The sequence below is a fragment of the Canis lupus genome, chromosome 6 (assembly GCF_048164855.1).
Source record: "Canis lupus baileyi chromosome 6, mCanLup2.hap1, whole genome shotgun sequence".
Lineage (NCBI taxonomy): Eukaryota > Metazoa > Chordata > Mammalia > Carnivora > Canidae > Canis > Canis lupus.
Genome location: NC_132843.1, coordinates 65,707,098 through 65,720,012, shown reverse-complemented (window position 1 = coordinate 65,720,012; position 12,915 = coordinate 65,707,098). Strand labels below are relative to the sequence as shown.

The 12,915-nt window shown below is 49.6% G+C and overlaps 2 protein-coding genes across 21 annotated transcripts in view; one reads left to right on the top strand and one right to left on the bottom strand.

The window, feature by feature from the left end:
- Positions 1 to 1,308: 1,308 nt before the first annotated feature.
- Positions 1,309 to 10,686, bottom strand: GLUL (glutamate-ammonia ligase). 7 transcript variants are annotated; one of them, XM_072831000.1, is made up of 8 exons: positions 10,542 to 10,652; positions 9,401 to 9,520; positions 7,751 to 7,929; positions 6,265 to 6,426; positions 4,672 to 4,818; positions 4,144 to 4,271; positions 3,765 to 3,964; positions 1,309 to 3,176 (listed from the first exon to the last, which is right to left on the bottom strand). In XM_072831000.1, exons 2-8 carry the CDS (start codon positions 9,505 to 9,507, stop codon positions 2,858 to 2,860), a joined length of 1,242 nt encoding a protein of 413 aa, XP_072687101.1. In that variant the 5' UTR covers positions 9,508 to 9,520; positions 10,542 to 10,652; the 3' UTR covers positions 1,309 to 2,857. The 7 variants fall into 7 exon arrangements, with proteins under 7 accessions (XP_072687101.1, XP_072687099.1, XP_072687102.1 ...); XM_072830998.1 differs by having other exon boundaries at positions 6,250 to 6,426; positions 10,542 to 10,650; XM_072831001.1 differs by lacking the exon at positions 9,401 to 9,520 and having other exon boundaries at positions 6,250 to 6,426; positions 10,542 to 10,686.
- The window catches only part of RGSL1 (regulator of G protein signaling like 1), a 161,143-nt gene continuing 158,323 nt past the window's right edge, over positions 10,096 to 12,915 (top strand). For 9 of the 14 annotated variants that reach the window (XR_012033121.1, XR_012033122.1, XR_012033120.1 and 6 more), the window contains exons 1-2: positions 10,096 to 10,318; positions 11,372 to 11,552. The gene's annotated coding sequence lies outside the window, so the exon portion shown is untranslated. Of the gene's footprint in view, positions 10,319 to 11,162; positions 11,187 to 11,371; positions 11,553 to 12,915 lie in introns of those variants that run through there. The other 5 variants (XM_072830991.1, XM_072830989.1, XM_072830985.1 and 2 more) reach the window with 2 other exon arrangements.

The following is a 12,915-nucleotide window of genomic DNA, read 5'->3' as shown; positions in this document are numbered from 1 at the left end:
CTATAGGTCACAGCTAATTCTAGGTGAGAGGGTAGAGAAGGAAATAACCTTGTTTCCACTGAAGTTCTGATCATATTAATTTAGAATTCCTTTTCATGTCATCTTTGCTGGGAACTGTGCTCAGGCCATTGCCTTGATCTGGTGCTTGTGCTGCAGATAACATACCATCCCCAACCCCCATTCTTGAACTGCAAGGGGTGCTCCAGTGAGGGGAAGCCAATTTCAGCTGGGAAGAGGGAAGTAGAGGTTCAATGCAAAGAACACCCCACAATTTGTCAGCAAAACCAAGATGATGCTGAGTGACAGAAGCCACTCTTAAAATCACGCTGAAACAACCAGTACTAACTGGGACCATACCCAGTAAACCAATATCATCCTATTCTGAAAATGTCCAGCCAATCTTCCTAGAAAACAAACAAAAAACCACCCAAAACCCACAATTATCTAGGATTGCCTAAAACTAGAGCAAAATACACACTTGCTCAAAGAAAATAGTCATCTCTAAGTTTGCTCTGACAGGACCCACCGACCTCCAAACTGATAGAGGACATTACCTTTTAAAGATAGTAATTGCTATTGCCCACAATACCTGGCACATTAGGTTAAAGTGTTGGATGAGAGTGCTTTTTGCCAGAGGGTTACACACAACATTGTGGAGGAGAGTTTCCACCTAGCTTGGTATGGAATTGAACTAAGAATAAAGCAGGGAAGGTGGGAGAACCAGCTTCCAGGTAGAGGGATCAAGAACAAGGAGCTTTGGGGGGGGGACTCAATAAGCAGTTCATTGGGCTAGAGAAAGGAGAGCAATGTCCAGGGCATATCTGGGCTAGCTGGCTCTGACCCAGCCAGCCTCGGAAGGCTTCAATCAGGGTCGCCGCAGGGCCAAGAGGTGCAACACCTCGGGGGTGGTGGGTAAGGATGAAATCAAGACCAGTAGGGATGGTGAGAGCCCTTGATAACACATTAACCATTTCAGGCTGCTATAAAACTAAAAAGGGTGCTTAAGACGATGTTATAGAATCATAAGTCAAAACCAAGCTCTGGAGCACATGAGGAGAGGGCTAGGGTTTGTACCATCCTCCAAAACTCTAGGGCTGGGATATGCCTTCATCCTGAGACTCCAAACACTCAAAGTACAAAAGCGAGCTGGTTGGCAACATGACTTAAGACAGAGTTTTAAAAATTCCTAGAGTGAGTGAATTTGAGCTTGTCTCTTTAAAAAAAAAAAATCCCCTTTTTTGGTAGGAAAAAGAATGAAAAGGCACGCAGGGATTTAAAAAGAAACACAAAGAATCGAGTCGGAAGAGATCTTATAAATGTTAGGTTGATTTATAAGAGCTGCGCTGGGCAGTTAACAGTTTGTTTACAATGAAGAGCTATCTAACTGAACATACTGTGCATGGCAATTAGAAGTCGTCATGGCAAGAGGAAGCCACCGCCGGCCGGCTGCAGCCAACATGAAAACAGCCAGACACAGCCAGGAAAACATAGGGATGAAGATGGGGTTTGCATTTTATTATAAAAGAAAAAGTAACGCCTCAGGAATCTTAACAATGGAAAGGAGCATCTCACACTCAGAATAGACACCAGGATACAAAATGACAAGTGTTCTGACTCCAGGGCTGTCCCCATGTCCTCATAAGAGCAGAGATAGGAAGGAGACAGCCAAAGCAAACGGGTGATTCTGTAACAACGAAGACTCAGAAGAACCCTACAACAGGATTAAAATCTAAACTTCTGTTTTGCTTTTTAAAAAATTTTAATATATCAAAAGGCCTGCTTTAGTGACATGCTAGTCCCATCAGAAAATAATCCCAATAACCCCTTGTCAGTAACATGCAAGTTGACCAGCCAACTCTTTATTTCTAAACCTCTGTGTGTACATGTGTGTCTTTTAAACCAAAGCCACGGGGCTCAGGTGACTCCTCCTTCTACAACGTGCTTTCCACCTGTCAACCGACCGGTGTCTACCCCCAATTGCAGAAGAGTGGGCAGGGCACATGGGAGCCCTATAGTGGCAGTGAGGGAATACCAAGTCTCCACTCAGTAGGAGATCCTTATTTCCAGACTATTCACCTCAAATCTGGCTCTCCGTGACCAGAATGTTTTTCCTCCTTTAGGAAAAAAACCACACATATCTGCACACCCATATATATAATTTTTTTTGTTTTTACATTTAAATATAAAAATACTACTCTGCTTTGTGTTATAAATGGAGGACCAAGCAATAAGAACTTTTTCTGCTAAGGTAGGTCAATCCATCCTTACACTGAGCTTGTCTTCAGGTGAGGGCTATCTCGCCCCAGATAGGGGAAGCCCTGCACCAGGAGGACGGGAGGCACATTCCCGCCTGATTCTCTCATAAGTCTCACTTTTTTAATAGAAAGTTGGTTATAACCTTATTCGAAGTGGAACTTCCCACCAGGAGGGGAAATCCTAACCTAACCCCAGAGTAAGTAACCCTCCCCCCCCTCAACACTCAGCTACCTCGAAGAAAGAGCCCTCCCCCTCCCTTCACAAACACTATTCTCTGTCCGGATAGCTACGCCTATTGGACAAACACACCTGATTAAATGGGAACAGTGGTTATGTCTCCCTACCCCCCTCCCTACTAACATACTAGACAGCTTTCAGTGACAGGGAAAAAAAAGGGGGGGGGTGTAAAAAGATTAAGAACTTGACCCCTCTATCCTGGCCAAAGAAAGCAAGAGATATTAACTGGGCATGAGGAATAAAAAAAGACCTTGATATTCCGCCCTTTGAGTTACTGCTATTAGGACAGTCAAGAGAGGGGCAAACACGGAGGCAGGATGGAGAATTAATTAGGAGGGGTTCGATGGCTGTAAGTCTAGTCCGCTTAGTTTTTGTACTGGAAGGGTTCATCGCCAGTTTCGTTGAGAAGACATGTGCGGATGAGGGCTTCTGTCACCGAAAAGGGGTCGCAGTTGGCAGAGGGGCGACGGTCTTCAAAGTAACCCTTCTTCTCCTGGCCGACAGTCCGGGGAATGCGGATGCTAGCACCACGGTTGGCCACGCCGGCAGAAAAGTCGTTGATGTTGGATGTCTCATGGAATCCAGTTAGGCGCCGGGCATTATCCAGGCCTCCCTTGGGATCGTAGGCTCGGATGTGGTACTGGTGCCGCTTGCTCAGTTTTTCAATGGACTCCTCAATGTACCTAGGGTAAATGGAGAAGATGGTGGGGTCCAACCTGCCACCAGGAAATCTGCCCTTCAACGGCAGGGGGCCAGGTATGGATCTAAGAATGGAGGGGCTCCTCTATCAACGACTGCTTACAATTCACCAAAACATGGTCCCCACAGATCAAACATTCCACCAGGGCAGTAACTCTGCCTTCTTACCTGTGCATCCCACCCAGTGCCTCAGGATGGTGCTGGACACTCACTACATGGTATTTGTTAAAGGAAAAGATCCTTATCAAAGACCTTCCCCCACCCCTAAGCATTAAGTTCATTCACATGCTTTTTATTGTTACTAAGTTATTTCCTATTGAAGACTTTCAAACCCATTAATTAAATTAGGTCCCCCCCTTTTCCAATCGCTACCCTTGGATTCGATTCCTAGAGTATTTTTTGGTACTTTTCAAATAGGAATGAAATGACAGAATTAGAAAACCACTTGTAAAGCCAAGTGCTAAAAGCTCAAGTCCACATGGAGAAGTCTGGCTCATTTAGCCCCAACACATCAGACCCTTGGCAAGTACGCGAGCAAGGAAAAGATGGCCCCATCAAGAGAAAGCACTTACTTTAGACCATTCTCCTCTCGCATGGCCTTGGTGCTGAAGTTGGTGTGGCAGCCTGCACCATTCCAGTTTCCGGGAATGGGCTTAGGATCAAAGGTTGCTATCACTCCGAAGTCTTCACATACACGATGCAAGATGAAACGGGCCACCCAGAGATGATCTCCCATGTCGATTCCTTCACAGGGTCCTATCTGGAATTCCCACTAGAGAGAACAACACAGTTGGCCTTTACAATAATGCCAACTTCTTACCCCGGTTCAGAAGCTCTTAACCGTGCTTTTTTCTCACCTCTATTCCAATCCCGCTTAAGTTTTAGGCAAACGAGGGTGCTGGCAAAAGTCCCCACTTGCCCATAGGTCCTACAGATGAACAAGTCACTTACCTGGGCAGGCATGACCTCAGCGTTTGTCCCAGCAATCTTGATGCCAGCATACAAGCAGGCCCGGTAGTGAGCCTCCACGATATCCCTGCCATAGGCTTTGTCTGCTCCTACACCACAGTAGTACGGACCTGCAGAGGCATTAAGGTGAAAGGTCAAGACACAGGAAACCCAAGAAATCCTTTTCCACAAAGGTCAGAAATCAGAAAGCTCTCAACATTTGCTCTCCGGAATCACTATGCCTGTCTTCACCTGGAGGTGGGGGTGCTAGCATGCAGGGGGTTCCTCTTGGCCATTATATTATAACCTCAGTGGAGCCAAAAGATTTCCCTCCATGTTAATGTCTAAACACAATGTCTGCATTTGGGTAACAAGAGGGGCTCCCTACAGTATTATTTCAGCCAGCCTTAGGGATATTCCCATAGCTTTTCTGATCCATAAGGAGTTTACTGTCAGCTATGAAGAGAGTCTTTCTTTGGCAATGAAGCAACAAGGGAACAGGAGGGTTCACCCATCATCAAGAGGACTCACCTTGGGGCCCAGGGAAGCCATTGGAAGGCCAACCAAAAGGGTGACCATCTGTGCCCATGAGAGTATATTCCTGCTCCATTCCAAACCAGGGGTGTTGGTTGCTCACCATGTCCATTATCCGTTTACAGGTATGCCTTAAATTGGTTTCTAGGGGAAAAAAAAAAAAAAAAGTCAATGTGCCATTGAAGACACAGTGCAAATACACTGAATCCCAGTGCAGATGGGGAAAAGGTCTTTGGATCCCACAAAGCTGAAGTGTGGACTATAAGGTGAATGATACAGAGTAAAACCGTTTTTTTGTGTTCCATCAACCTAAGTGGGGAAAATAGGAGAAGTAGTAATCATAGGTCTGTAGGGAGACTCGTAGGTCACAAACAAATCACATGGAGTGGATCCAGAAGAGAGCAAATCTGCACCTTATCTGCATGCTGGCCACTTCCCAAGTACCACATGTCAGGCACTTAAACTCTATTCACAAGGCAGCTGCTTTAGTCGTCAGACTTATTCCTGGTTTCTCAAGTATTTAGAGCCAAACCTACAATTTTGAGAATCATTGGTCTATTGGGGGCCTCATATTCCAGGTGAGAAGATTAAGGGCTACGTTGTCTACTACAAATGCAAAATATTAAAATGAGATGAGCTTGACAATTTCTAAGCTAGAAAAGAACTTTAAAATAAGTAGATACGGACTTAAAATCAGCAGCTAAACTATGTCCCCAAGCCCCAAACCATTTTAAGACCTCTACTACTTGAAGGAAAAACCACAACGGAGTCTTCCTAACATAAGGATTAAAGCCTCTACTTTTACAAAAGAGAAAATGCAGTTCAGCTCAGAGACATTGGGTGGCCTGCTCAAGTTACCCAGCAAGTAGCAGAACCAGGAAAGCCGTGGTTTGCTTGGCCTCAGAGCTCACGCCCTTTACCACAATGGTACTGCCTCTCAAAACAAAGGCAGTAAGGTCCAGGAACTAAGTAATTTGTTGCAAGTCACACTGGCAGGGCACAGCAGGAGACTAACAGTGAGGAGGGTGGGGGGCTTTGGTGGAGATAACGAGGTGAATGGCAGAGAATCAGGATCAAATGCCACGAGAGGCAAAAATAAAAAAATGCAGTTACGGTGAACCTCCAAGACACATGTATACTCTCGGTGAACGCAGACAGGAGATGGATTTTATCCCCCGCCCTTTTAAAATCAGGGAAACTTAAGTGTAAGGGGATAAATAACTTGCCAAGGTTCATAGCCAGTTAAGTGGCAGATCCAGAATTCAAACCCATCATTCTGACTTCAGAATTCACGTTTTTCAAATCTACAGGCAGGCAGTAGGGCTGTGTCATGGGGGAACAGGTAGACAGATTAAAGGAATTCACTGTTATTTTGTACAACCAATAGAGGAGACCATGTGTAGATGGACCACACGGCCTCTCTGAATGAGGGCGTTCAAGGTAGAGATGCATGTCCCATTACCCAGACTCCCGCAACAGTTTGAGACATAAGATGGTCTCGTGTTCCTGCTCCCAATTTTGGAACCTCCTGTCCTTTTCCTTTACAACACTCACGGACTGAGGACAGGTCCATACCTATCCTGTACACACCTGCAGGCTTTCTGTTGTATTTGAAGACTTCACAGAATACCAGCTTGTTGGGGTCCTTGCGGAAAGGGTCGCGAAACATGGCAGCAGGGACAAGATACATGTCACTGTTGGAGCCTTCAGACTGAAAGGTGCTAGAGCCATCAAAATTCCATTCAGGCAACTCTGGGGTAAAAGGAGAAGGGAAAATTAGGTTAAGAATGTGGAGCTTTACAGGGAGGAGTACAGACCCTTACTTAACCTTACTATGTCGAAAGAGATACACCTTCTTTTCAGAAAGTCAAGTGATACATGACTCCTGCAATCAATATGCACACTCTGACAACTGCACCTGGCTTTAATGTCCTTCCCACATGGGTTGCAAGTAAGACCACTGCATCACTTCCTTTAAGAAAAATAAGTCACAAAAACAACCTGAGAATGAAGTTATCTTCCCCAGGTCATCTGCTAGACACTGTGGAGACAAACTGAAATAGACTGACATAACCAGGAAGTCAGTCACCATTTAGAAAACTGGAATAGGAGAAACAGATTCAGATTCCCCCACAAGGTCCCCGAGTCGCTTCATTAACTCATCCCCCATTGCATCCAGGGACTGTTCTAGCTCAAGCTGTCCTTATTCTACAGATAAGGAAATGAACGACTAGCAGGATAACTTAGTCAAGGGTGCTCCCATTATCACTTATCCACTTGCCCCACTATGTATTAAAGGCTGGTTTCTTCCTCTCCAAAGGCAGAGAAACAGACTCTTCTCTTGTACCCTCAGTGCCTAATACCTGCCTCATAGCACGTATATAGTTTATACTTTATATTTTATGGTCATGTATTCACTCCAGTGTGAACACCATTAGAAGAGTAACCCTTCGTAAAAGTAGGTAAGAGGTGGTTATTTTTTTTTCTCTGGTCCCCTTCCAGAAGGAGGGCTATGGCTTGCTCTTGATGAAAAATGAAAGTCACGAGCTCCTGGTGTGATAAGCAATCAGGTGGCTTAAGAATTTCCAAAAGTGGCATCAACTAAAAACAAATGAACGGCTAGTCCTATTTAGAAACCACTTTACAGAGTCTGCTTTGCATCTAGAACCTCACTGATAGGAATATGAAACAGTATTTATTCAGTGTTTATCAAGTAGATAGTGGAGTCAGGTTAGAACAATGGTTTTCAAACGGGGTTCCTGGGGGTGCCTTAGGGCCAACTAAATGGGGATGCCCAAGTCAGCAAAGTTTCTCAGCCCCCCTCCTGCCCCAACTAGACTTTTAATCTTTTTTCTTCAATATACTGGCTTACGTGTAAGATTCTATTGAAATAAAGGGGTCCATTGTTACTATGCTTTGAGGCAGTGTAGGAGCTTAACATCAACTGAATGGAGTCTGAGAAACCCTGCCTTAGGAAACCTTAACAAACAGAATAATAAAGTGGCTAAATCTAGTGGCTTGGTTTCAGGCTGCTCCCCCCACCCAATCCCGACTCCCACTCTGCTCGGTCTCTCACCTTCAACACCCTTGGGCTCACTGTCCAAGGTCCGGGTCTTGCAACGTAATCCTTCTCCAGTCCCGTCAATCCAAATATACATAGCTTGCACTTTCTCGCCCTGAGGCAGGGACATGTACACCTGCTTGATGCCTTTGTTCAAGTGGGAACTCGCAGAGGTGGCCATGGTGGAAGTTGTTCTGCAGAGAAGAACCAAAAAAAAAAAACAATGAAGGTCACCGACTCCCAAACTGAGCCTCCGCAGGAACGACTCAAGTAAGGACAATTCAATCAAAAAGTCACAATGGGATTGTTGTCCCCTCCCTTTGGAAGCCACACTCTCCAGGGTATAGTTATTCACTCTGCTTTCAAGGGGTTTAAGTTTTTCTATCAGAAAATCTTCTAGGCTTCCTCAAGCTAGAATCCACACTTGTGAGGACTAAGCTCTATTTTCTCAATGTAGCCAAGGTAGAGGAAGTGTTTTATTTTTTACACTAAGACACTGGGCGGAAGCAGGGAGCTCCTAAAACAAAACAAAACACTAAAGTTCAGAAGGACATAGCTCACAGAAGGTCTCTTCTCCCAATATGCGTAAAATCCAGCCACAGAAAGGCTTGGCTGCTTATGGTTTCTGGGTCAGTCTCGTCTTTTCCTTGCATCCTGGCTGGCATCTCAGTGAAAAACCCTTTTTTAGAGATCCCTCCACTCCACACATTGAGATGGTAGCAAGAAACAAGGAGGCCAGCTCGAAGACTTTAAAGACTGGTGGGCTTCCTAAAAGCAGTGCAAGTTACTAGGAACCCGCGAGGCATCAAAAGAGCTGATCTGAGCTGGATTCTAAAATGTACACTGCTATGGTTTCCATGGGTCTTCTCACTTAAGAAGGCAGATTTATGTTTGCAAACGACATCCTCAGATTCCACCAGAGAACTTTAATGAGCAAATTCCTACTTGGGTAACAAAAAAGATCTGGGTTTTGAAAAGCCAAGTGGCACGCTAGAAACTGCAAGCCACTGCCACAAAAACCTCTGAAAGGAGAGAAACCCAACACAAGAGGAAATGTTGTACCCCCACCCTCCCCAGCTCAGTGGCCCAGGGTGGCTGAAAGGGAACACATTGTTCTCCGACGACTTGGGCAACTTTCTGAAGTACAGTGGCTAAGTTTCTATGGGCAACGGTCCATGTTTGCCCAGCTGAAAACAGAACTACTTCTCCCTCCCATAGCCTCACCCCTTCCCTTGGGGGAAAAAAAAAAAGCAGAACCTCTCTGGTGTCTCCCACTAGAAAACCTTTGCATCTCTTTGCATATCCAGTGCAGGGGTCTCGGTGGGTCACACAGCACCCCCACCCCTGCCTTTAAAGGCCAGAAGGAACAATACCTGACCCTTTCAGTTCCCACTAAAGACTACTACCGATGGTCTCCCCAACCCGTTACACCATCATCAAGCCATCATCAAGCCACGCTTTTTCCAGCTTTCAGCCTCAGTTCCAGATTTTCCTGCTCTTTTGGGTGAGACGAACTGGATGCCAACATTCTAGGCTACTGGTTATCGACTGGTGCCGCCGCGGTGCCCAGAGTTTTACGTGGGATAAAAATGGGACTCTGCGCGTCCTAGCTGTTTCTGCAGCTGTCACTGGCTCCGGGGTCTTCCTCCCTGTCTCTTCACTCACCCCAGCCACAGAAGGTCAATCGGGTCGTTGGGATTGCCTTCCCTGGCCCTTCTCCGTTTGGAGTCGCGTTCGCGCCTCTCCAGGCTCTCGGGCTCCCGCTGGTCCATACACCGGAGCTTTCTGGGCGAGGGGGACGGAGACGGAGAAGGGGTCAGGGAGCGATCGGGGTCGCAGCGCGCCGAGGAGGCAAACGGAGGCGGGTGGGATACGGCCTTAATCTTGACTCGCGACTTCTCTCCCGAGTTCACCGAGTAGGCGACGAAGCCGAAGCAGTTGTTGGGGGACTCCGAGGACCGCGACTCCGCCTCGTCTTCATCTTCGCCGTCGGCGCTCTTCGCGGACTCGCGGCAGGGGGGGGCTCCCCGCTTCCCGCCCCCCGGGCAGTTGGGATAATCCACCTCGAGAGCAGCCCTCGGCCCCTGCAGCGTCCCTAAAGTCGGCGCCCCGCCCCTCGGGCCGCCGGCCGGACCTCAGGGCCTCGCCCAGGGGGCCATCACCCTCCGAGGGCCCGGGCGGGGAGGGCTGGGGGCGGGGGCACAGCGCACCACCGCCGCCGCCGCCGCCGCTGCCCGGCCAGGCCTCTCCGCCCGCTGCGCGGGGGCCACGCCGCGGCCCGGCTCCCCATTGTTCAGTCACAGTGCAGGGCGCCCCCGGACCCCACTGGCGACGCTCACGGCTGCTCGCCTCAAGGTAGGCGCCTAGAGATCAAGACCACGACGGTCCCCCAGGGCCGCCGCCGCCGCGCAGCAGGAGAGCGAGGCTCCCGCGGGGCCGCCAGTCATTCCTCCGCGGCGCGCACGGCCCGGCCCCAGCACGGGCTCCACCGTTCGCCTCGCCGAGACCTCCAGGGGCGGCGCTTAGAGCCGCGAGCAGCCGAAGAAAGACCAAAACAACTCCCCGCCCCCCCGCCAGCCCGCGGTCAGCGCGCGCGCACCCCACAATCGCCAGGCCGGGCCCGGGCAGCCGGGAGCCCAGGGCGCCGAAAGCACCCCGAGGGCGCGGGGGCGGAGAGGCACCGCGGGGGCTGGCGGTGCACGGGGCTGCCCTGAGCCGCGGGGGCGGCGTGCCGGGCTCGGGGGGAGGGGGAGGGGGAGGGGGCGGCGCGCACCACTGGAGGTCCCCGGGCCGGCGGCGCGCTTACCTGGGCGGGTCGCAGGCAGCAGGGCGGGCGGGCGGGCCGCGAGAGCGAGGTGCGGCGAGGAGAGGAGGCCGGGGCGCTGCTCAGAAGCTCCCCTCCGCTCCCATTCTCGGCTCTGCGAGGCCGCCTGCAACCCCGCGCTCTTTATCCGCGGCCCGGGCCGCCCCCGGCGCCCTGATTGGCTCCCAGCGGCCGGGAGCCGGGGCGGAGCGGCTGATGCGCGCCCGGGCGCCGCGGCCATTGGGCGAACCCGCGAGCGGGCGCCGTCGGGGCGGGGGTGCGAGCGCTTGCGAAGAAAGAAAGGGAAAGGGCCGTGGGGGGAGGGGGAGGGGGCGGGGGGAGGGGGAGGGGAGCCGAGGAAGGTCTGGCCCGCGGCGCGCGGACGGGCGAATTCCTGCCAGGAAGGACCCCGCCTGCCCGGGCCGCCGCTCGCCTCCGCCGGCCGAGCGCCGGCCCTTCAGCCCCCACCCCCGCCCCCACCGCCCACCCACCCCCACCCACCCCCGGCCCGAGCCAGGCGCCCCGCCGACCGCCCGGCCTCCGCCCCTGCCGCCTTCAGGTTGGATAGTTTTGCAGGAGAGGCCTCTCTTTTTCGAGGTCGTACTGCAGACCCCAAGGCCCCCTGAGCACCTTCTGATCCCCGGGAACGTAATTTTGCCTTTTGTTGTTTGAGAACCTCCAGCCCTCCTCTGCGCTCGCGTCCAGTTTGAGTGGGGGCGGTGGCGGGGCGCGGGGGGGGGGGGGCTCCCCGAGGGGGGCCTGGGAAGTGAATGGCGCTCGGCCGGCCGTTCTCTCCTCCCTAACCTACGTGCTGTGCTTCTGCTATTCCTTAGAGAGGATCCTGGCGGGTGTAGGAAGGCTCAGGAGACCTGTCAGATTCTGCCCCTGTCACTCCAGAGACCAGTCTTTCAGCGACTCTTTAGGCTTCCACATCTGCAGATCCAGCCCTGGGAGAGAGCACCTTTCCAGCTGCCCACCAGATCTGACTGTTCCCCGAGGGCAGCTGAGTGAAAAGTGAGTTCTTCACACGCCCCCTTTGAAGCCCAGGGTACATCAGAATTTTAGAATTTTTGAAAATAATGCTGTGATTTGCTTTTCAAGTAACTTATTGTGCCTTCTTTTTAATCTGGAAAATCAGAATCGGTACCCCTTCCGTCTCTCAGCCTTGCTGTGATGGGTGAGAAAACGGGTATGTGAACACAATCTTGAGATGGATGCCTGTCCACAGATGCATAATAACTGTATAGTATACATAGAGATGCACACATGCAACACATGGGCACATCTGATATCTTCGTTGCCACCAGTGCGCTCCCTTGGTTATTTATTTTTATTGCCTGAAATCCACCTGATGGTGTCTAGTCTTTATTGCAGTTTTCAGGAGCCCCACTATTTGAGACTTTGAGATTATTTTGTTTGAAGACCCAAGAAGTCAGGCCTCGTTGCCTTTGGAAGAGGAAGGGGAAAAGTTTGTTCCTGTGGTTATTTTTTTGTACCACAAATATGGAAAAGAAATGTTGCCTGTAACCGCACACACATAACTTGGCTTCTTTGGTCAACACTCTTCCATTCCAGAGTGTCTGACACTGTAGTGCTTTTAAATGATAGATGCAGCTTTCGCCTCAAACGGGATTTTGGTATACTTCAGACAGGTGATGTTCCGCACTGGGTAAGTTTCCTTGCAAAAGTAAAAGATTTCATCTCAAGCTTCAGTGCTGTATGTTGAAACATTAATGATGTGGTTAAAGGCTGAGCTTCAGGTCATCCAAACATAGGTTCACATCTGGGCTTTACTTCTTACCAGCTTTCGGTTAGCTTTCCGAGCCACATGAAACCACAATTTTCTTGCTTACAGAGTAGGGATAACAGTTACCTTGTATATTGTAAAGATTAAGTCTGGTAGCATTATACACTTGGTGCATATCATAAACTTAGAAAACAGTAATTATAATTATTATAGGTCAAGGTAATCCAAGGAGATTGGGTTCTTTCTTTCCCCATAACAACCCATTAGGTACAACTTTCTGACTCAGTCTTGAATTGAGGAGGGTAAGTGGGGGAGAGGAAAGAGAATGTTTTTATTTTAAAAGATGTTAATTTTCAGATGCCAAACTGCCTAAGCATAAACCAGAGCCTTCTACTGCACTCTTCACCACCAGCGTCTGAGACGTAGGTGGCAAACATAGTAGCAAATGGGGTAGAAAGAAGCAAATGCAGTCTTTAAAACTCGTGGTATTATATTTCACTGTGTGTGTACCTGCTTCGCTTGCTAGGTGTCTTCACCTCCTTGAGCAACTGATCCATCTTTCTATTCTCCAATAGTGTCCAGAGAGAGTGTTCAATAAATGATGTTTGTTGATTACACAGAAATGACAGC

What these genes read in the sequence shown, in the direction of transcription:
- GLUL (XM_072830998.1), bottom strand. Translation starts at nt 9,507, where the DNA reads ATGGACCAGCGGGAGCCCGAGAGCCTGGAGAGGCGCGAACGCGACTCC. An exon ending in ATTGACCTTCTGTGGCTGGG is followed by an intron (nt 7,930 to 9,400) that starts GTGAGTGAAGAG and finishes TCTTCTCTGCAG; the next exon opens with AACAACTTCCACCATGGCCA. An exon ending in CGAGAGGAGAATGGTCTAAA is followed by an intron (nt 3,177 to 3,764) that starts GTAAGTGCTTTC and finishes CATTTACCCTAG; the next exon opens with GTACATTGAGGAGTCCATTG.